Below are 22,076 nucleotides of genomic sequence, written 5' to 3' on the forward strand. Positions count from 1 at the left end.
TAAGCATTCTTCCCACTAACCCCCAGTGTAAAGGGCATTCTTCCCACTTACCACTCCCACCCCCCAATGTAAGGAGCATTCTTCCCACTGACAGCCCCCAATGTAAGGGCCATTCTTCCCATTGGTATTCAAGGTAAAGGGCATTCTTCCCACTGACCCCGCCCCCAATGTAAGGGGCATTCTTCCCACTGACCCCGCCCAATGTAAGGGGCATTCCTCCCACTGACCCCGCCCAATGTAAGGGGCATTCTTCCCACTGACCCCGCCCAATGTAAGGGGCATTCTTCCCACTGACCCCGCCCAATGTAAGGGCATTCTTCCCACTGACCCCGCCCAATGTTAAGGACATTCTTCCCATGACCCTTAATGTACTGGTGTCCATTTACACCCACCTAGGCTCCAGGTCCAATTTAGTCCGCAAAAAAAAAAAAAAAAGGGTTCTGTCCTCTTACATTTAGGTGGATGGGATTGGAGGGTAGTTGGGTGTAAACCAGACAGCGTCAATTTATTTTTTACTCCTATCCGCCCATAGAGAAAATCAGGCTCTGTCCATGTCTGCTCTGCACCCGTCTGCTCTGCTCCCTTGCTGATTGGACAGAAACCGCCTTGAGTGAAAGGGGCCTTACAGGCCCAGATCTTTGTCAAGAGGCGAATCTAATACTAAGAAACATCACAGGATGTTTAGCACCAAGTTTAGCTCCAACCAGCATATGGAAATCCTGAAAAACATGCCCTGGTAGTGGTATTTTAGGAAATTTGACCCATCACTGTTCTGCTTTCAGTAGGCCCAACCGTCTTCAATGACCCTGTGATCCCACATATGATCAATGTGCAGTGCACCTTGTCAGTGCCAAGCCAAAGTCACACAAACAGGGTGAAGTTGGAAAAATGCACCCCCCCCCCCTACTACTGTGTGCTCATGATGATGGCAAACTGTGTGACATCCCCCCCCCCGGTGCATGCCCAATTGTCTTAAGCAGCTGAGATCCACTCCAGCTGCCCCTTTGCATTTTATAAGCATCACTGGCACAGCTCCACCAACTGAATGCACATGAACCCTGAAGTGCGCAGTGAAATCATGGGACCTTCCTGCTTTGTGTTCTTCTTGCACTGACTGAATAGGCCAGACCACACGACACTGCACCATGGGGGCCGCAGCCCCTACCCATCCCTGCTCACACCCTATACCAACTTTTAAAATGGGTTTGGTTAACCACACCCATCCCCCGCCCCTCCTCCACCACCCTTCAAAATTCACAAAACCTTTTCCAGCACTAGAATCCTGAACTCGACAACTTACTAAAAATAGGTCCAATTTTAAGAATTTACTTAATGCAGTACCTGGGGCTGGAAGAAGATGGCGCCACAAACCCGCATCGTCTTTTAGGCAAACGGCGACTTACAGGCCGTCTCCGCGTCGGGATTCAAACACAGTCAGAGCGGTTACAACAGTCCATGATATTCTCATCAAAAGTCCATCAATAACTTATATAATACATTTAGCATCAGCAGAAGACCTACATCATATATTAAAAAGCAAAAAATGTCCTTGTTAAAATAATCTCCCCCCCCCCCCACCCTCCTCCGTACTTCATTCGTTGTAAAAAGGTTGAAAAATCCAACCAATATTCGCACGCGCCACTCTGATGTAAGGAGCGACCCCGACACCAGAGGAGGCGCATGAACTGCTGAAGCATTGGCGTCAGTCCCTGGAAATCCAAAAAAAAAAAAAAGCACCACGTTGAGGGGCCAATCAGATGCTGTAGTGTCCGCCTTCAGGTGTTTAAAAAAAAAATTAAAATAAAAAAAAAAAAAAAGTTTTGATTAAAACTTTTGGGTCGGTCTGTGCTTCATAGCCAAGTCTCACCTCTCTCGCTGAAAAGTTCGTGTCAGCGTGAAGCTCTTCAAGTTCACCAGCTGGTATTAAATTGATACTAAATATATATATATATATATGGAAGTCTTTAATGGAGAGAGAGGTGGGGGGGGGCCTCCTCGGATCTCAGAGGGGCCCCCCCTGAGTACAGTGGCTGGTACAGGATGGCGAGGATGGCAGGTGACTATAGGACGTCTGCTCGTTTGTCTCTGACGCGGCTCATGGCTTTGTTCTCGCTTTGAACGCGGCGGAGTTAAACATATGCTGAGGGGGATAAGAAGAAAAAAAATTAATTTTTTATTTATTTATTTTTTAAACCAATCAACAGAATCACTTATACAGGTAGAAGGTATAAGCAGTAGTCATATGGAACTTGACACTGTGGCACCTACATGACATGAAAACAATTAAAACGTTAAAGCGGAGGTCCACCCTAAAGTGGACCTCCGCTCATCGGAAACCCTCCCCCCTCCGGCGCCACAATTGGCACCTTTCAGGGGGGAGGGGGGTGCAGGTACCTGTACAGTACAGGTATCTGCACCCACTTCCGGGATAGCTCTGCGGAAACGGGCGTATATTACGCCCCTTTCCGCAAGTGCCCGCCCCTTTCCGCAAGTGCCCCGCTGCCTGCTGGGAAACACACAGATCCCAGAGGCAGCGGGGACCGTCCTTATTGCGCAGCGCGATTCGCGCATGCGCAGTAGGGAACAGTGAAATGAAGCTGGAAAGGCTCCATTTCCTGATTCCCATACCCAAGATGGCGGCGGCAGCACCCGACATACAGATCGGCTTCGGGGTGCCGACATCGCGGGCGCGCTGGACGGGTAAGTGTCACTATTTTAAAAAAAGTCAGCAGCTGCAGTATTTGTAGCTGCTGGCTTTAAAAAAAAAAAAAAAAAAACGCGGAGTCCCGGTGACTCCCGCTTTAATTTTCAATCTTTGGAAAATCTGCAGCTTTCATTAAAATAATCCTGGTGAACCTGCCGCTAAAACCCTTGCTCAGGCACTTCCTGTCACTGGGTCCCGTCCCCCTATTGTGCTCCTGCATTGTCACACGGCCGTCCGATGGAGACTACAAGTGCCAGTAAAGCAGAGGACGGTGACTATTTTAATGATTTTATTTATTTTTAAAATTTTATTCAAATTTTTTTTTTTTTATTGTTTTGCAGCTTAAATTTTACAATTTTTTTTTTTTTTACAATTGCATTTTTTTAGTAGCCCTGGTGAGGGGGGGGGGGGGGGGGGGGGGGGGGGGCTTTGGTGAAATATCAGGAGGTCTGATAGGAACTTGGGGGTTCTACTTTTGAGAAAGCGAAAATGAGATTGAGGACACAAGTCCCCAAACCTCATCTCTGCAGCATTCAGTGCGACAAATGAAAGAACAGGATGAGCTCCGGACAGTCCCCCCTGTTCATTCACAAACTGCCTTTACTATGCTTCAGTTAGGAATGAACAATAGGGGAGCACTAGAGGGGCGGTCCTGGGCGGCAAAAAAGGAAGGAGTGGCATTTACTGGAATCAATCCCCTGTATGTTCCTCCTGCAGCAGCTGAATTCCAGCAAGAGGGAGAGGGGGAGAAGCCAGATTTCATTTGCTGCAGGAGGAAAATACAGGGGGATCAGTTCCAGTAAAATATGCCCCTCCTGTCCAAATTGCCCTTTCTTCTGGCCACCCCTCCCCACCATGTCATTTACCATCGCCTTCCTTTCCTGAATGAATACAATGAGTGATCTGTACCGTGGCAGCAGCTGAATGCTGGCAGGTGGGGAGAGAAGAAGCCAGCTTTCAGCTGCTGTAGGGAAGAAAGATTCAGGGGGGATCGATTCCAGTAAATGCCACCCCTCCTGTCCAAGTCACCCTTCCTTCCGGCCACCCCTCCCCCACCATGTCATTACCGTCGCCTTCCTTTCCTGAATGAATACAATGAGTGATCTGTACCGTAGCAGCAGCTGAATGCTGACAGGAGGGAGAGAAGTAGAAGCCAGCTTTCTGCGCTGTAGGAGGAAAATACAGGGGGGGGGGGGGGATTCGGTTCCAGTAAATGCCACCCCTCCTGTCCAGGTAGCACAAAAAAAAAACCTGATCTACCCGTCACTTACCTGTGATCAATGGGTAGATCATGATCAGCTTGCCAATCTCCCTGTCTATATAGTGTCTCGGCCAAAGAACAATTTATATAGTGACCAGGGCAATCACAGAGCAATGTATAGCCCTCAGGCTTTGTTCTCACCTTTTCTACCCGGGAGATTTTACTTGCTTTGATGGCAGCAGCATCCAGGATGAGTGGGGCCCCCAGAGAGAAGATGTCTCGCAGAACTTCATTGTGCTGATGAGAGAGAAGTTGATGTATTCAGCTGTTGGGAACTGATTTATTGTGCGCCGTTTCTGCCTTTTCTGGCAGTCTGGGGACATGGCGGTGTTACCTGTAAGTGAAAGCGAATTCCGGAGCCCAGAGTTTCCTTAAAGGTGCTGTACGTTCTCCTACGCACCCAGGTGTCCACATACATGACTTCCAATCCAAACTTTATCGTTCCTCATGGCACTCCCCACCCTGCAGACAGACAATCAGGAAGACAATCAAAATCAGAAATCTTTTCTTATGGTGAAATTTGATTGGCTGTTACGAGGTCACATACCTTATACATCACTTAGGCTTTTAAAAGGTTTTTATTATTATTATTTTTTTTTTTTAATCCCTTGAAAGTGTTTTTGGAATGAAAGCCGAGTTTCAGCCAGGTGAAATTAAATCTCATCAGAACAGAATTTTATCAGTTCCCTCAAGCAAGTGCCCCATATCTTTTATTTCTCCTAACTTCCCGTTTCCATGAGTGGGCACTACGGCTTTTATCATTGGAAAAAATGGCTCCGGGTCAGTGTGATATCACTGCTTCCTTCTGTGAGTGGGTATGATTACACAGCTCCCGCTACCAGCCCTAAGCGATGCCCACCGCCCCACCCACAGCCAGTGAACTGCTCTAAACAATGCCCACTGAACCTTCCCCAACAGCCAGTGAGCAGATCTAAACAACACCCACAAATTTGCCCACATCCAATAAGCAGCCCCAATGCCCTCCAATAAGCAGCCCCAATGCCCTCCAATAAGCAGCCCCAATGCCCTCCAATAAGCAGCCCCAATGCCCTCCAATAAGCAGCCCCAATGCCCTCCAATAAGCAGCCCCAATGCCCTCCAATTTGCCCACATCCAATATAAGCAGCCCTAATGCCCTCCAATAAGCAGCCCCAATGCCCTCCAATTTGCCCACATCCAATAAGCAGCCCCAATGCCCTCCAATAAGCAGCCCCAATGCCCTCCAATTTGCCCACATCCAATAAGCAGCCCCAATGCCCTCCAATAAGCAGCCCCAATGCCCTCCAATTTGCCCACATCAAATAAGCAGCCCCAATGCCCTCCAATAAGCAGCCCCAATGCTCTCCAATTTGCCCACATCCAATAAGCAGCCCCAATGCCCTCCAATAAGCAGCCCCAATGCCCTCCAATTTGCCCACATCCAGTAAGCAGCCCTAATGCCCTCCAATTTGCCCACATCCAATATAAGCAGCCCTAATGCCCTCCAATTTGCCAACATCCAATAAGCAGCCCTAAGTAATGCCAGCTAATGAGCAACGCCCACCAACAGGCCTAAATAATGCCCACTTATTAGCCCACAGCCAGTGACCAGCGCTAAGCAACACCTGTAGATTGTTTCACAGCCAATGAACAGCCCTAATTAACTGCCCACAGCCAGTGACCACAGTTTCATCCCCAGCCAACTGGCTGCCCCAAGCTATGCCCCACAGCCAACGGGCTGCCCTAGGGCCAATGAACAACCCTAAGCAACAAAGGAATGCACAGCCAGCAGCGTCAATAGATTCCCATGAAATTCTGGGCAATATAAACTCCTCCTCGGGAAACAAGTCGGTTGTGATATGCGCTGCCCACTTTGATCCTCCCCCACCCTAATTTTAGCACTTTTATCATCTCTTCTTACCTCAATGTAGTGCAGAACATCTCGGAAGATTGAGCGTTGTTTGCGGCGGTCGGTTTTTGCCCGGTATTTGTTGCTGTCGGTGGCCAATGCTTTCAATGTTACACACAGAGTGTCCACGTCATCGTACTCAAAGTCCTCCTGTAGATGGAGATGGACACAATAAATGAGAACAGGCCACAAAGTAAGAGGGGACATGGGGGGAATCAATGAACACGTTTTACCTCCAAATCACGTCCCAGCTCGTACAAAAGGGCGAGGCTTTCTCCGCTGGCGATTCGCAGGCTGACGTTCTCGCTGGACAGGACTCTGGAGAAGTATGGGAGGTGGCTAGAGAGAGAGAGACAGAGGTGTCATGTGACCAAGATGGACGTACAGATATTATTCAACATATGCAGCAATCTGCAGCTGTTGCGAGTTAGACGTTCAGGAGCGCTCGGCAATGGTGGCCTCCATAGTCCTCTATAGATTCCTGTCCCTTCGTATTGTACTGCAAGTGTGCTACCCCCCCCCCCCCCTCCACATTGTAAAGCGCCGTGTAAACTGTTGGTCCTATATAAATAGTGAAAAATAATTTAATGCGAGGGATTAAGTTGTGCCGGGTGTTCAGCCATATCTGCACGAGTTCTAATGGAATAACAGCTTGCCATATATTGATATTTTATACATATCTGAGATGCAGCCCTCCACCAATCAGACCTGTATAGTAGAGCGGCCAGACAGAAGCCACTCAGTAAAGTCACATGACAGCCCACCTGGAGTTTGCCAAAAGGCACCTGAAGGACTCTCAGATCATGAGAAACAAAATTTCTCTGGTCTGATGAAACAAAGCTTGAACTCTTTGGCCTGAATGTTAAAGTGATTGTAAACCCTTACAAACCACTTTTACCTACAGGTAAGCCTAGATTAAGGCTTACCTGTAGGTCCAAGAAATATCTCCCAAACCTATACGGTTTAGGAGATATTTGCCCAAAGACGGGCACCGCTATCTACGGGCATGCCCTGTAGACAGCGGCGCGCAGGCGCACTGAGCGGGGCATCGTCGATGACGACGAGGCCGCGCGTCTCGGCTCCCGTGCGCATGCGCGGGAGTGACGTCATCGCTGCTCCGGAAAATCACAGCGCCGGAGCAGCTAGACCCACCAAGAAGATGGACGCTCGGAACTAGAGGGGACAGTGGTGACTTCGCTGGCTCCTGTGTCAGGTAAGTGACACATAATGGACTACTATGCGATGCATAGTAGTCCATTATGCTTTGCAGGAATGAAAGAGGAAGTAAACTCATCAGGGTTTACTTCCTCTTTAAACGTCATGTCTGGAGAAAACCAGGCAGTGCTTATCACCTGGCCAATACCATCCAACAGTGAAGCATGGTGGTGGCAGCATCATTCTGTGGAGGATGTTTTTCAGTGGCAGGAACTGGGAGACTAGTCAGGATCGAGGGAAGATGAATGCAGCAACATCCTTATTTCCCAAATTTTTACTTAATGTACATGAGATATTTTTTTTATAAATTTGCAAAGATTTCAAACTTCTTTCACGTTGTCACTATGAGGGATTGTTTGTAGGCTTTTGAGGAAAATAATTAATCTAATGCATTTTGGAATAAGGCTGTAACATAACAAAATGTGGAAAAAGTGAAGCACTGTGAATACTTTCCGGATGCACTGGGCAAAATGGCATTCAGGAGCCTATCAGCCTAATTGTGTTTTTACAGCAGCAATAGAAAACGCTTGAGTGGGTTATTTTCTGCGATTTGTTTCAAACTGCAGTACCATCCCCGACACTCTCCCTAATGAGATTTAGCGCTCACCTTTCCAGCGCCTTCTGTATCCGGCTGGCGGGGCAGATGGTTAGCAGCAACGCCCAGGACTGAATGGCACAACACACCAGGCCTTGCAGATTGGCCGGACTGCTGCTGTTCTCAGAATACAACAAGGTGAAGATTCCCTCCAGACAGTTGAGACTGGAAGCCAAGTCCTGCGGGAGAGATGGAGACGAGTCACACACACCGCCCTCACCCAACCCAGTTCACCGGCCTATACAAGAAGCTGTGAGCTTAGAGCGGACACGCGTGTATAAAGAGAAGAGCCTACCTCGTCATCTGTAGCAGCGATGTAACAGCAAATCCCTAGAGCGGTGGCACACTGCAAGAAAACAGGAAAATGTTACATTGGGGAACAATAATTTATAGGAAATAACTGGAAAGAAAAAAACATTTGTTTGCAAAATTTTAGAGCAGCCTTTCATAACCAGGGTTCTGTGAAACCTTCACCTCCCTCCAGAGGCTGACCAGACTTCTTGGAGCATCCTTCCCACCGACCGCCAACGGAAACGTGGCCCGCCTTCCCACCGACCGCCAACGGAAACGTGGCCCGCCTTCCCACCGACCGCCAACGGAAACGTGGCCCGCCTTCCCACCGACCGCCAACGGAAACGTGGCCCGCCTTCCCACCGACCGCCAACGGAAACGTGGCCCGCCTTCCCACCGACCGCCAACGGAAACGTGGCCCGCCTTCCCACCGACCACCAACAAAAGGATCCTTGCTTTGTGCACTGGTGCGCAGTCATATTGGTACAGGAAGGGGCCATCCCCAAACTGCTCCCACAAAGAGCATGAAATTGTCCAAAATGTCTTGGTATCCCGACGTCTTAAGAGTTACCTTCACTGGAACTAAGGGGCCAAACCCAACCCCTGAAAAACAACCCCCACACTATAATCCCCCCTCTACCAAATGATATGGACCAGTGCACAAAGCAAGGCCCATAAAGACATGGATGAGCGAGTTTGGGGTGGAGGAAATTGACTGGCCTTCACAGAGTCCTGACCTCAACCTGATAGAACACCTTTGGAATGAATTAGAGAGGAGATTGTAAGCCAGGCCTTTTTGTCCAACATCAGTGCCTGACCTCCCAAATGCTCTTCTGGAAGAATGCTCAAACATTCCCATAGACACACTCCTAAACATTGTGGACGGCCTTCCAAGAAGAGTTAAAGCTTTTATAGCTGCACAGGGTGGGCCAACTGAATATTGAACCCTACGGACTAAGAGTGGGATGCCATTAAAGTGGTTGTAAACCCTTACAAACCACTTTGACCTACAGGTAAGCCTAGATTAAGGCTTACCTGTAGTTCCAAGAAATATCTCCCAAACCTAGATGGTTTAGGAGATATTTGCCTGAAGACGGGCACCGCGATCTACGGCGCATGCGCCGTAGACAGCGGCGCGCAGGAGCACTGAGCGGGGCATCGTCGATGCTGCGCGGGAGTGACGTCATCGCTGCTCCAGCGAATCACAGCGCAGCGAGACCTACGGAGACCCACCAAGAAGATGGACGCTCGGAACTACAGGGGACAGTGGTGACTTCGCTGGCTCCTGTGTCAGGTAAGTGACACATAATGGACTACTATGCGATGCATAGTAGTCCATTATGCTTTGCAGGGAATGAAAGAGGAAGTAAACTCATCTGGGTTTACTTCCTCTTTAAAGTTCATGTAAAGGCAGGTGTCCCAAAACTTTTGACAATATAGTGCATGTAAAGTTGGTCTTCTATGCATTTTAGGTGATGGCGTCCTCCTTCAGGACTTGACAGTATACAGAGCCGCTGCAGGAGTATCTCTCAGGAGGAGCGGCAGTCTGGTGTGCGGCGTTTACACGCTCGTCTATCTATTATGCTTCAAGTAGAACTCAGCTGTGGTCTCAGCAGCCATCCCAATGGTTCACCATATCACCAAAATTGTAGACGCACCCCTCACCCAGTAAACCCTTCCATTCTGCACTCACGCTTTGTCGGGCGGACGCTCCGGAGCTGGAGTCGGTCAGGATGCTGATCAAAAGGTTCTTCACACTGTGGAAGACTTCTTCGCCCTCAGAGCCGGACCCCAGCTGGATGCAAAGAAGAGACAGCGATGCCGCGGCCAGAGATTGCTCCTCCTCCTTACCTGCAGAATGAGACGGGACAGAAATGGTCACATGGCGATAGCGGCAGCCATATTGTCAGCTGATCTCAGCAGTGCTGGGTGTACAAACCTTTCTTCAGACAGCGTTCCAGAGCGTCTGTGAGCGTCACTCTCCTCTCCAGCAAGAAATCTCCGAAGACCTGGGAGGAGAGGGCGAGACGCACGTTCCCCAGCGCTGTAAGCCTCGTCTTCACACTGCAAGATAAAAGTAAAAAAAAAGTCAGCTGGAAGTCTCTTGGGTCACTGCGGCACCCTCCAGTCACCTCCACCCCCCCCCGCCACTTTATCACCTCCTGTCCAGCAGATTGTCTATGTTTTCTTTCAGCTTATCTTCCCGCTGTTCCTGGTAGGACTGCAAGTCCGGCGCATCGCTGCCTAGAAGGAGACGCAAACACAACAATATGGCCGACGTTATTCTGAGTGGGATTATATCTAAGGTCCTATAGCTGAGGTCACACGAGCAACCCGACATTCTGTTATTATTATTATTAGAGTAAGGCTCTAAATAAGGCTAACACTTGCCTCTCTAGTTCTACAGGGGACCCCAGTGAGGGAGGGGAGGGAGGGCACCCGGGGTCCCCAGTGAGGGAGGGCACCCGGGGTCCCCAGTGAGGGAGGGCACCCGGGGACCCCAGTGAGGGAGGGGAGGGAGGGCACCCGGGGACCCCAGTGAGGGAGGGGAGGGAGGGCACCCGGGGACCCCAGTGAGGGAGGGGAGGGAGGGCACCCGGGGACCCCAGTGAGGGAGGGCACCCGGGGACCCCAGTGAGGGAGGGGAGGGAGGGCACCCGGGGACCCCAGTGAGGGAGGGGAGGGAGGGCACCCGGGGACCCCAGTGAGGGAGGGCACCCGGGGTCCCCAGTGAGGGAGGGCACCCGGGGTCCCCAGTGAGGGAGGGCACCCGGGGTCCCCAGTGAGGGAGGGCACCCGGGGTCCCCAGTGAGGGAGGGCACCCGGGGTCCCCAGTGAGGGAGGGCACCCGGGGTCCCCAGTGAGGGAGGGGAGGGAGGGCACCCGGGGTCCCCAGTGAGGGAGGGGAGGGAGGGCACCCGGGGTCCCCAGTGAGGGAGGGGAGGGAGGGCACCCGGGGACCCCAGTGAGGGAGGGGAGGGAGGGCACCCGGGGACCCCAGTGAGGGAGGGGAGGGAGGGCACCCGGGGACCCCAGTGAGGGAGGGGAGGGAGGGCACCCGGGGACCCCAGTGAGGGAGGGGAGGGAGGGCACCCGGGGACCCCAGTGAGGGAGGGGAGGGAGGGCACCCGGGGACCCCAGTGAGGGAGGGGAGGGAGGGCACCCGGGGACCCCAGTGAGGGAGGGGAGGGAGGGCACCCGGGGACCCCAGTGAGGGAGGGGAGGGAGGGCACCCGGGGACCCCAGTGAGGGAGGGGAGGGAGGGCACCCGGGGACCCCAGTGAGGGAGGGGAGGGAGGGCACCCGGGGACTCAGAAAATGTTTAGACCTTTTTAGTGCATATGTAATAAGGCAGGCCGAATTCTGTGCCACGCACCCTGCCTGCCCTCATATAAGAAACACGTGCACAGAGTCTCATAAATCAGCCGGTGTACAGAGGACGACGTCATCCAAGGACAGACTGAGGGCAATTGCAGTTGAGTCAACACAGAATTCAACAAACAAAAAAACAAATAAAAAAATCGATGGCATGTTTTCCCCATTTCTGGTGTCCTGTACACTCACCGGACCCCTCCTCCGCCACACTAACAGTCTCGCTCGCACTGCTGCAGTGACTGAGGACATCACTGGCTGCTTCATCATCGCTGGCTTCAGAATCCACTCGTGTCCCCTGCCGGGACCCTGAAATACAAGAGAGATGTATGAGCTCAGTGACTTGTCACTACATACATGTTAATAGGGAGTGCAGAATATGGGGGGGGGGGGGTACATTGTACAACATGGAAGAAAATCCACATCCAGCCAAACACAAACACAGACATCCCTGGTCTGTGACCTGAACCATCACATATGAGGTCTCTGGCCTAAAGACATCCAAACAAGAATAGCTGAGCATGCAGCAAGTACAATCTGTGCTTGAACAGCGGCATTGTAGGGCTGAGGAGACAGTGGGGGTTTAATAGCTAGATAGCTTAACCCCCCCCCCAAAAAAAACACAACATTCATAATATACCTCCCAATAAATAGCCGCACAAATATCACAAGTCATTAAAAAAAATTTAACCACCACCATTTTATTCTCCATGGCGTCTGCTTTATATGTAAATACAGTATATTAAAGCGGAGTTCCACCCTAAAGTGTCGGAAGACGAACCCCCCCCCATGCTACAATTGGCACCTTTCAGGGGGGAGGGGGCTACAGATACCTCTAGAATACAGATATCTGCACCCACTTCTGGGCATAGATATCCGCAGAATCTGCAGGTATTTACGCCACTTCCTGCAGGGCCCCCCGCTGTCTGCTGGGAAACACACGGATCCCAGAGACAGTCCTTATTGCGCAGCGCGACTCGCGGCTTCACTTCCTGATTCCCACACTCGAGATGGTGGCGGCAGCACCCGAGAGAGCCGATCAACAGATCGGCTTCAGGTGCCGACATCGCGGGCGCGCTGGACGGGTTAGAGTCCATATTTTAAAAAAGTCAGCAGCTGCAGTATTTGTAGCTGCTGACTTAAAAAAAATAAAAAAAAACACACACACAGCAAAACTCCCGCTTTAAGGATAAGTGTAGCATTTGCACCCCTTGTCCCCTAGGACCAGGGGGGGGGGGGGGGGGGCAATGACCAATTAGACCGACCGATTAACGTAAGAATAGAATGTTGATACTACAGCTTGCATTGGTGTTTTGCATAGAATTAAACAAAAAGCAAACAAACAAAAAACACAAAGACACAAAGACACAAAGACACAAAGACACAAAGACACAAAGACACAAAGACACACCCCCCAGGGCTTGACAAATTGGCTTTGAATCTAGGAGCCAGTTTTTTTTTGTTTCTTAACTGCTTGCTGCCCACCCACCGTCCGTGGCTCTTTAACCATGTGATCCGCTGTGTCCAATCACAGCCAGTGACATGTAAACAAGGAAATGGTGGTAAACAGCTCTCCTCACCTCACACTGACAGAGTATGAGGAGAGGAGAGCCGATTAGCGGCATCTCCTCAAAGGGGAGACATGTAGGAATGTAATCAGGGCACTGATCATTAGTGCTCTGCTTACAATAGTGCAATACATTGTCACCAATCAGTGTCCAACATTGCCCACCAGTGGCAGCAATCAGTGCCCACCACTACCCACAAGTGCCCAATAGCGATGCCAGTCAGTGCTGTCCATCAATGCCCACCAGTGCGGCAGATTAGTGCCTCCTCATCAGTGCCATCTAATCAGTGCCGCCGACCAGCGCGGCGGCCTCATCAGTGCCGCCGACCAGCGCGGCGGCCTCATCAGTGCCGCCGACCAGCGCGGCGGCCTCATCAGTGCCGGAGAAAAAATTACTTAGGTACAAAATTTACTGACAGAAAAAATTAAATAAATATAAAAAAAAAGTAAAAAACTTGTTTTTTTTTCAAAATGTTGGGTCATTTTCTGTAAAAAAAAAAAAAAAAAAAAAACTCAGCAGTGATTAAATACCACCAAAATAAAGCTCTATTTGTGTGAAGGAAATTATAAAAAAAAAAATTGTTTGGGTGCAGTGTAGCATGACCGCGCAATTGTCATTCAAAGCTGAAAAATGTCCTGGGGGCTGTGCCCGGTAGGCAAGGTGTTAAACAAACAAATCTTACATGTAGAATATGTCCCCTAATGTGAACTTATCCTTTAACCCTTTCACAGCAAGACATTTTTTATACACATTAAAAAAATAAATAAAAAACAACAAAAATATAATTTTAGGCCTGAATATTACATAAAACCCCCAAAACATTCTATAAATTTTCTGAAAGCAGAGACCCTAGAGAATAAAATAGGGGTAGTTCCAATTTGCTTCACAGGATATCAAAAACGCAAAAGGTCTAGGAAATAAAAACATTAAGTGTTTTGGGTGGCACAAAATCGCAATAAAAAAAAAAACCACCCAATTTCTTGGAGTAAAATATTAAAAGCTGAGGGTTGCACCGGAGTAAATCGATACTCAACATGTCGAGCCTTAAAAAATATGCGCGCGCCTGTGAAATGGTGACCTACTCCAGTACCCGATATTTTCTATAGACTTGAAAATCCCCCTCACAGGTCATCAGTTTAGCGATACGGAGTGAGAATTATGGATCTTGTTCCGGCGCACACGGCGATATACAACACGTAGCGCAAGCAATGTTTTCTGGCGTAAGCTCCCTGCCTCATGCGTTTACATCTGTACGTGTGCATATGTGGGGGTGGAGGGCTTCATGTGCTTGGGTGTAACTAAAATTTTACATTCTTTTACAATCAAAAAAAAAAAAAAAAAAAAAAAAAAAAAAAAAACACATTTTTCTTTTTAACTAACTTCTTCATCACAATTTTTTTTTTTTTTACATGCATGGTCTAAAAGACCCCCCCTGAATGTAAGGTAATGCACATGGCACTGCATTACATCCTTTCCTGGTGTTCTATCAGATAGCCACTACCCGGCCTACTACGCATGCGCGATGTCCAGCCGAAGTGATGTTGCCATCTTGGTACACCCGCACTCGTCCGCAGTAAGCCTGGAGTTAGAAGCTGGCAAGCAGACATCTTTGTACACCCACCAGAGTCTTGCCTTTCATAGCTATTTTTTTAACAGTAAACTCAGCTTATATAGAGAAATGCAGTATTTAGAAGTCCATCACTCGGTTTTGATGTTGAATTTTAAAAGCAGCGGCGAGCCTGCTGATCTCACCGGCGTGCTGCTGATGTGACCGAACACCTCCGCTTTTAAAAATTAAACATCAAAACAGTGTTCGGGATTTCTCAATACTGCTTTTCACTATATAAGCCGAGTTTACAGGTAAAAAATAACTAGCAAGACTCCAGGTGGGTGTATAAAGATGTCCGCTTGTTGACTTCTAACTCCAGGTTTACTGCGGGTGTACAAAGATGGCCACGAGGCAACGTCACTTCGGCTGTGCATCATGCATGCGCAGTAGGCCGGGTAGCGGCTATCTGATGGAAAACCGTTGTTTCCTCACATATGGCGACCCATCACATTTGGCTACCCACTGGACCGCGCATGCGTGCCGCCGCCATAATGCGGTCCAACACTGTGGCGACCCGCGCTTGTGCAGAATTTTGTGGCCACACCCCTGAGTCCAGGTTCAAGCCCCACCATCCAAATGGACATAAAATATAATTATGCCAAGCGAAGCGAGGCCGTGCCCAAAGCATGGCGAGCGGCCCTGTGGCAAAGTGGTCTTACAACAATATTGGAACGCATATGGCGGCGTCACGCATGCGCACTCCAGCAGGTAGCAAAAATGTGATGGGTAGCCGAATGTGACGCGACACCGGCCTTGACGGCTGGGGGGAAAAAAACTCAACCGGGGACCCGGAAGTGACATCACACATCACTTCCAGGTCAACAAAAACGAAGGGAAGGAGACTGGACGCTCCTTACGCCAACCGGTGGCACCCCCACTATGCCGGGCCGGCAGATTCCAATATAGAGACCGTTGGGGGGCGGAAGAAATCGGCATCAGGTTTGAATGGGGCCTTGGTTCCCGACAGAGATTGAAATAGCGCGATTCACGCAGGGAAACGCATGTCGTGCGTAGAGCGGCCCATTCACTGCCCTATGCACGATCGCCATTCCAAAAGAATCTCCAAAATTTGGTCCCTCGGCCAAGAGCGATTTTATGATTGCGTTTTGGCGTGCGACAATTGCGCCGCGTGTTTGGGTGGCGGGGGGTGTGCGTATGGGGGAGGGTGCCATACAGCACTGCATATTATTCCCGAAATTTGGAATGCGCCCGATATGTGAATGGAGCCCAAGAAAAAGGGGAACGGCCTCAGTCTTCCCGCGCGGCGGACATCGATACATTGCGATACAAACCGCAACATTGTTTCATTATAATAATGCTGAGAGTCCAACACCGCCCCTCCCCCGTCATGAGAATGACTTCACTGAAGGGATCTTTCAGGAATTATTTTATGTCGCACAAATCTCCCGAATTTTTATTATCAGCTCTGAAATCCCAGCTGATGATTGGCCGTCCCTCTCCCAGAGAGCACCTCCCCCGCATGATCCGAGTCATTGTTGGCACAACGTATCACTTTAGGAAGATGTCACCACACAGATCACCTCCCCCGCAGGTTGTCACAGACTGGATTTGTATCACGTGTCACATGACCGGATGGGCTCCCTAAAAATAGAACCTTTGGTCAACCCAATGATGGCCGCACACAACCGGATCGATCGGTCAGCACCGGCAGCAGAGTGATGGCCGATCCAAACATTGTTTTCCGATTTTATCCAATCAGGGAGACCCTTGAGGTGGCCAAACATGATCCAACCCTCCTACAAGGAAGAACGACTCCAGCCTGCTGCAGGGGGCTGCACAAACTCGCAAGTCTCACCCCCCCCCCCCAACCCCACTGCACAAATCTCTCTCTCTCCCCCCCCCCCCCAACCCCACTGCACAAATCTCTCTCTCTCCCCCCTCCCCCCAACCCCACTGCACAAATCTCTCTCTCTCCCCCCTCCCAAACCCCACTGCACAAATCTCTCTCTCTCCCCCCTCCCAAACCCCACTGCACAAATCTCTCTCTCTCCCCCCTCCCAAACCCCACTGCACAAATCTCTCTCTCTCCCCCCTCCCAAACCCCACTGCACAAATCTCTCTCTCTCCCCCTCCCAAACCCCACTGCACAAATCTCTCTCTCTCCCCCCTCCCAAACCCCACTGCACAAATCTCTCTCTCTCCCCCCTCCCAAACCCCACTGCACAAATCTCTCTCTCTCCCCCCTCCCAAACCCCACTGCACAAATCTCTCTCTCTCCCCCATCCCAAACCCCACTGCACAAATCTCTCTCTCTCCCCCCTCCCAAACCCCACTGCACAAATCTCTCTCTCTCCCCCCTCCCAAACCCCACTGCACAAATCTCTCTCTCTCCCCCCTCCCAAACCCCACTGCACAAATCTCTCTCTCTCCCCCCTCCCAAACCCCACTGCACAAATCTCTCTCTCTCCCCCCTCCCAAACCCCACTGCACAAATCTCTCTCTCTCCCCCCTCCCAAACCCCACTGCACAAATCTCTCTCTCTCCCCCCTCCCAAACCCCACTGCACAAATCTCTCTCTCTCCCCCCTCCCAAACCCCACTGCACAAATCTCTCTCTCTCCCCCCTCCCAAACCCCACTGCACAAATCTCTCTCTCTCCCCCCTCCCAAACCCCACTGCACAAATCTCTCTCTCTCCCCCCTCCCAAACCCCACTGCACAAATCTCTCTCTCTCCCCCCTCCAAAACCCCACTGCACAAATCTCTCTCTCTCCCCCCTCCAAAACCCCACTGCACAAATCTCTCTCTCTCCCCCCTCCCAAACCCCCACTGCACAAATCTCTCTCTCTCCCCCCTCCCAAACCCCACTGCACAAATCTCTCTCTCTCCCCCCTCCCAAACCCCACTGCACAAATCTCTCTCTCTCCCCCCTCCCAAACCCCACTGCACAAATCTCTCTCTCTCCCCCCTCCCCAAACCCCACTGCACAAATCTCTCTCTCTCCCCCCTCCCAAACCCCACTGCACAAATCTCTCTCTCTCCCCCCTCCCAAACCCCACTGCACAAATCTCTCTCTCTCCCCCCTCCCAAACCCCACTGCACAAATCTCTCTCCCCCCCCCCTCCCAAACCCCACTGCACAAATCTCTCTCTCCCCCCTCCCAAACCCCACTGCACAAATCTCTCTCTCCCCCCTCCCAAACCCCACTGCACAAATCTCTCTCCCCCCCTCCCAAACCCCACTGCACAAATCTCTCCCCCCCCTCCCAAACCCCACTGCACAAATCTCTCTCTCCCCCCTCAACCCACTGCACAAATCCCCCCCCCCCCCAACCCACTGTACAAAACAAAAAAAAGGAGATACTTTTTAAAGGCACGGTGCACACAATTCCATATATCGGGGTGTACAACACAGAACAGAAGATTACAGATTGGTGTTAGTACAGCTGTGGTGTAACAGCAGGCGTGATGTCAGTCTGATTACAAGGCAGCAGGTGAGCGTCCTCTGTGAATATTAGAGATGGGTGGGGAAGAGTCGGAGACTTGGCACATGTCAGCAAAACTCAATCGCTCACTTTTATAGCAAGACTAGAGAGAATGTCTTCTCCTGACACCGCGGGATCGGGGCGACCAATCAACGTCCACCGACCTTCACTTTACATCCAATGATGAGCACAGACGTCTCAGCCGTGACCATTTATTAGAATGTTCTCATCAGGTCACCTGTACTGAGCATCAGAGCCGAGTTCTGGGATGACGGGGTTCTAGATAAGGAGCGGGGGGGGGGGGATTGGATGATGGGGTTCTAGATAAGGAGCGGGGGGGGGGGGGGAATTGGATGATGGGGTTCTAGATAAGGAGCGGGGGGGGGGGAATTGGATGATGGGGTTCTAGATAAGGAGCGGGGGGGGGGAATTGGATGATGGGGTTCTAGATAAGGAGCGGGGGGGGGAATTGGATGATGGGGGTTCTAGATAAGGAGGGGGGGGAATTGGATGATGGGGTTCTAGATAAGGAGCGGGGGGGGATTGGATGATGGGGTTCTAGATAAGGAGCGGGGGGGGGAATTGGATGATGGGGTTCTAGATAAGGAGCGGGGGGGGGGAATTGGATGATGGGGTTCTAGATAAGGAGCGGGGGGGGGGGGGGAATTGGATGATGGGGTTCTAGATAAGGAGCGGGGGGGGGGGATTTGATGATGGGGTTCTAGATAAGGAGTGGGGGGGGGAATTTGATGATGGGGTTCTAGATAAGGAGCGGGGGGGGGGGGTGGGGAATTGGATGGCGGGGCTGTAGAGAAGAGAGTGCTTGGCTCGGTCTGCACTCCCCTCCGGTCACCAGCACAGCAGCAAACACGACCTCCGACCTTCTACTACAGTCAGAGTCTAAAATAGAAGGGCGGCCCAGAATGCACCTCTCTGGTCGGGGTGACATGTGACGAGGCACCAAGGGGCACAAACATATGGGGGGGGCATGCAGCGGCGGGGGTGGAGCCATGCCAGGCAGATGCAGTCACATGGGGTACCTCTCAGCTGGTTGAGTTTGTCGGAGACTTTCAGCTGAAGCAGCTCCTGTCTGAGAGACCCTGGGGGGAGGGGGGGTAAACAGAGGTCACATGGGGTCACTGAGTGCAGAAAGGTGTGCGGAATTTGGAGAAGGAACAAGAAATACGACACCGACCGACACCCGACCATGATCTCACCCCACCACCCCCGTCCACATACAAAGTGTTTGCTGGTGTACATCCCCCATGTCTCCCCGCCCCGTGTCCCACAAATATTAGTATGCCCCCATATGTTAGTGTGCATCCCCCTCCACCCCAGGTGTGTGTAACCAGCATACAACCCCCCCCCCCATATGTCCCACAAATATCAATGCATGTCCCCCCCACCCCCAGATCTATATATCAAGAGTACGTCTCCCCCGGGTCCCCCCCCCATATATATATATATCAAGAGTACGTCTCCCCCGGGTCCCCCCCCCATATATATATATATATATATATATCAAGAGTACGTCTCCCCCGGGTCCCCCCCCCCATATATATATATATATATCAAGAGTACGTCTCCCCCGGGTCCCCCCCCCATATATATATATATATATATATATATATATATATATCTCTCAAGAGTACGTCTCCCCCCCATATGTATATCAAGAGTACGTCTCCCCCGGGTCCCCCCCCCCATATATATATCAAGAGTACGTCTCCCCCGGGTCCCCCCCCCATATATATATCAAGAGTACGTCTCCCCCGGGTCCCCCCCCATATATATATATATATATATATATATATATATATATATATATATATATATATCAAGAGTACGTCTCCCCCCTCCCCCGGGTCCCCCCCCATATGTATCAAGAGTACGTCTCCCCCTCCCCCGGGTCCCCCCCCATATGTATCAAGAGTACGTCTCCCCTCCCCCCGGGTCCCCCCATATGTTGGTGTACAACCCCCAGATATCGGGGTACACGGGTCCCCATAATATGTCAGTGCCTCTCACTTGAGATCTCAGCAGCCAATCAGCTCTCTCCCTGTGTACGAGATAGAAATCCTGATTGGTTGCCAGGGGTTACCTCACACAGGTACCCCACACCGGGGGGGGGGGGGGGGGGGGCGACCAATCACAGGCCGCGCCCCCCCCCCCCCCCCGGGATCTCCCCACCCTCTCCTCTCCCGCTCTTACCCCGGCTGGTGGGGCCCTTCTTACTCCTCCGGGCCCGGGGCATGTCCTCCTCCTCCTCAACAGCTGTCAGCGTGTGTGTGAGAGTGCGCCGCAAAGGCTGCTGGGAGCGACTACACCTCCCACAGTGCACCGCGCCACTACAACCCCGCCCACTTACCCACCGTGCACCAAACCGCGTCACTACAACCCCGCCCACTTACCCACAGTGCACCGCGCCGCGCCACTACAACTCCACCCACTTACCCACAGTGCACCGCGCCGCGTCACTACAACCCCGCCTACTTACCCACCATGCACCGCGCCGCGTCACTACAACCCCGCCCACTTACCCACAGTGCACCGCGCCGCGTAGGTACAACCCCGCCCACAGTGCACCGCGCCGCGTCACTATGAACCCGCCCACTTACCCACAGTGCCCCACGCCGCTCACCTCCCACAGTGCGCTGTTCCACCATCCCCGCCCACTTTCCCACACCGATCAGCGCCCCACCCACTGGAGAACTAGGGAGAGGCACGTGACTTCCCCCCACCGGGAGGTCACTTCAGGAGCCTCACACACAGGACCCCGCCCCCTATCCAGCGCTGCAAGATTTTCCCTGATAGTTGCTCGCTGTCTGGTCTGCAGATGATATTTTTCCCATTTATCTCACACAAGAAGATCTTTCTATTCTGCAGGTGTGTGATCTCCTCTGCAGGTGTGTGATCAGCTCTGCAGGTGTGTGATCAGCTCTGCAGGTGTGTGATCTCCTCTGCAGGTGTGTGATCTCCTCTGCTGGTGTGTGATCTCCTCTGCTGGTGTGTGATCTCCTCTGCTGGTGTGTGATCAGCTCTGCAGGTGTGTGATCAGCTCTGCAGGTGTGTGATCTCCTCTGCTGGTGTGTGATCTCCTCTGCTGGTGTGTGATCTCCTCTGCTGGTGTGTGATCTCCTCTGCTGGTGTGTGATCAGCTCTGCAGGTGTGTGATCAGCTCTGCAGGTGTGTGATCAGCTCTGCAGGTGTGTGATCTCCTCTGCAGGTGTGTGATCTCCTCTGCAGGTGTGTGATCTCCTCTGCAGGTGTGTGATCAGCTCTGCAGGTGTGTGATCAGCTCTGCAGGTGTGTGATCAGCTCTGCAGGTGTGTGATCTCCTCTGCAGGTGTGTGATCTCCTCTGCTGGTGTGTGATCTCCTCTGCTGGTGTGTGATCTCCTCTGCTGGTGTGTGATCAGCTCTGCAGGTGTGTGATCAGCTCTGCAGGTGTGTGATCTCCTCTGCAGGTGTGTGATCTCCTCTGCAGGTGTGTGATCTCCTCTGCAGGTGTGTGATCTCCTCTGCAGGTGTGTGATCTCCTCTGCTGGTTTGTGATCAGCTCTGCAGGTGTGTGATCTCCTCTGCAGGTATGTGATCTCCTCTGCTGGTGTGTGATCTCCTCTGCTGGTGTGTGATCTCCTCTGCAGGTGTGTGATCTCCTCTGCTGTTGTGTGAGCTCCTCTGCTGGTGTGTGATCTCCTCTGCTGGTGTGTGATCTCCTCTGCTGGTGTGTGATCTCCTCTGTTGGTGTGTGATCTCCTCTGCTGGTGTGTGATCTCCTCTGCTGGTGTGTGATCTCCTCTGCTGGTGTGTGATCTCCTCTGCAGGTGTGTGATCTCCTCTGCAGGTGTGTGATCTCCTCTGCTGGTTTGTGATCTCCTCTGCAGGTGTGTGATCTCCTCTGCAGGTGTGTGATCTCCTCTGCTGGTGTGTGATCTCCTCTGCAGGTGTGTGATCTCCTCTGCTGTTGTGTGATCTCCTCTGCTGTTGTGTGATCTCCTCTGCAGGTGTGTGATCTCCTCTGCTGTTGTGTGATCTCCTCTGCTGGTGTGTGATCACTAATGCTGGTGTCTGCTGGTGTGTGATCTCCTCTGCTGGTGTGTGATCTCCTCTGCTGGTGTGTGATCTCCT

The 22,076-nt window shown here is 51.6% G+C and overlaps 1 protein-coding gene across 1 annotated transcript; it reads right to left on the minus strand.

The window, feature by feature from the left end:
* Window positions 1–1,310: 1,310 nt before the first annotated feature.
* On the minus strand, window positions 1,311–20,267 carry IFRD2 (interferon related developmental regulator 2). The gene is given in 15 exon segments (XM_077451528.1): window positions 1,311–2,101; window positions 2,104–2,140; window positions 4,107–4,202; window positions 4,300–4,406; window positions 4,409–4,427; window positions 5,866–6,003; window positions 6,087–6,192; window positions 7,676–7,842; window positions 7,959–8,009; window positions 9,648–9,805; window positions 9,894–10,018; window positions 10,114–10,198; window positions 11,519–11,635; window positions 18,987–19,046; window positions 20,158–20,267. Coding segments are annotated over 15 exon segments (1,350 nt in total). The 5' UTR covers window positions 20,201–20,267; the 3' UTR covers window positions 1,311–2,060.
* Window positions 20,268–22,076: the final 1,809 nt, after the last annotated feature.

The sequence above is a fragment of the Lithobates pipiens genome, unplaced genomic scaffold, assembly GCF_037356315.1.
Source record: "Lithobates pipiens isolate NorthernLeopardFrog02 unplaced genomic scaffold, aLitPip1_a1.2 Scaffold_23, whole genome shotgun sequence".
NCBI lineage: Eukaryota > Metazoa > Chordata > Amphibia > Anura > Ranidae > Lithobates > Lithobates pipiens.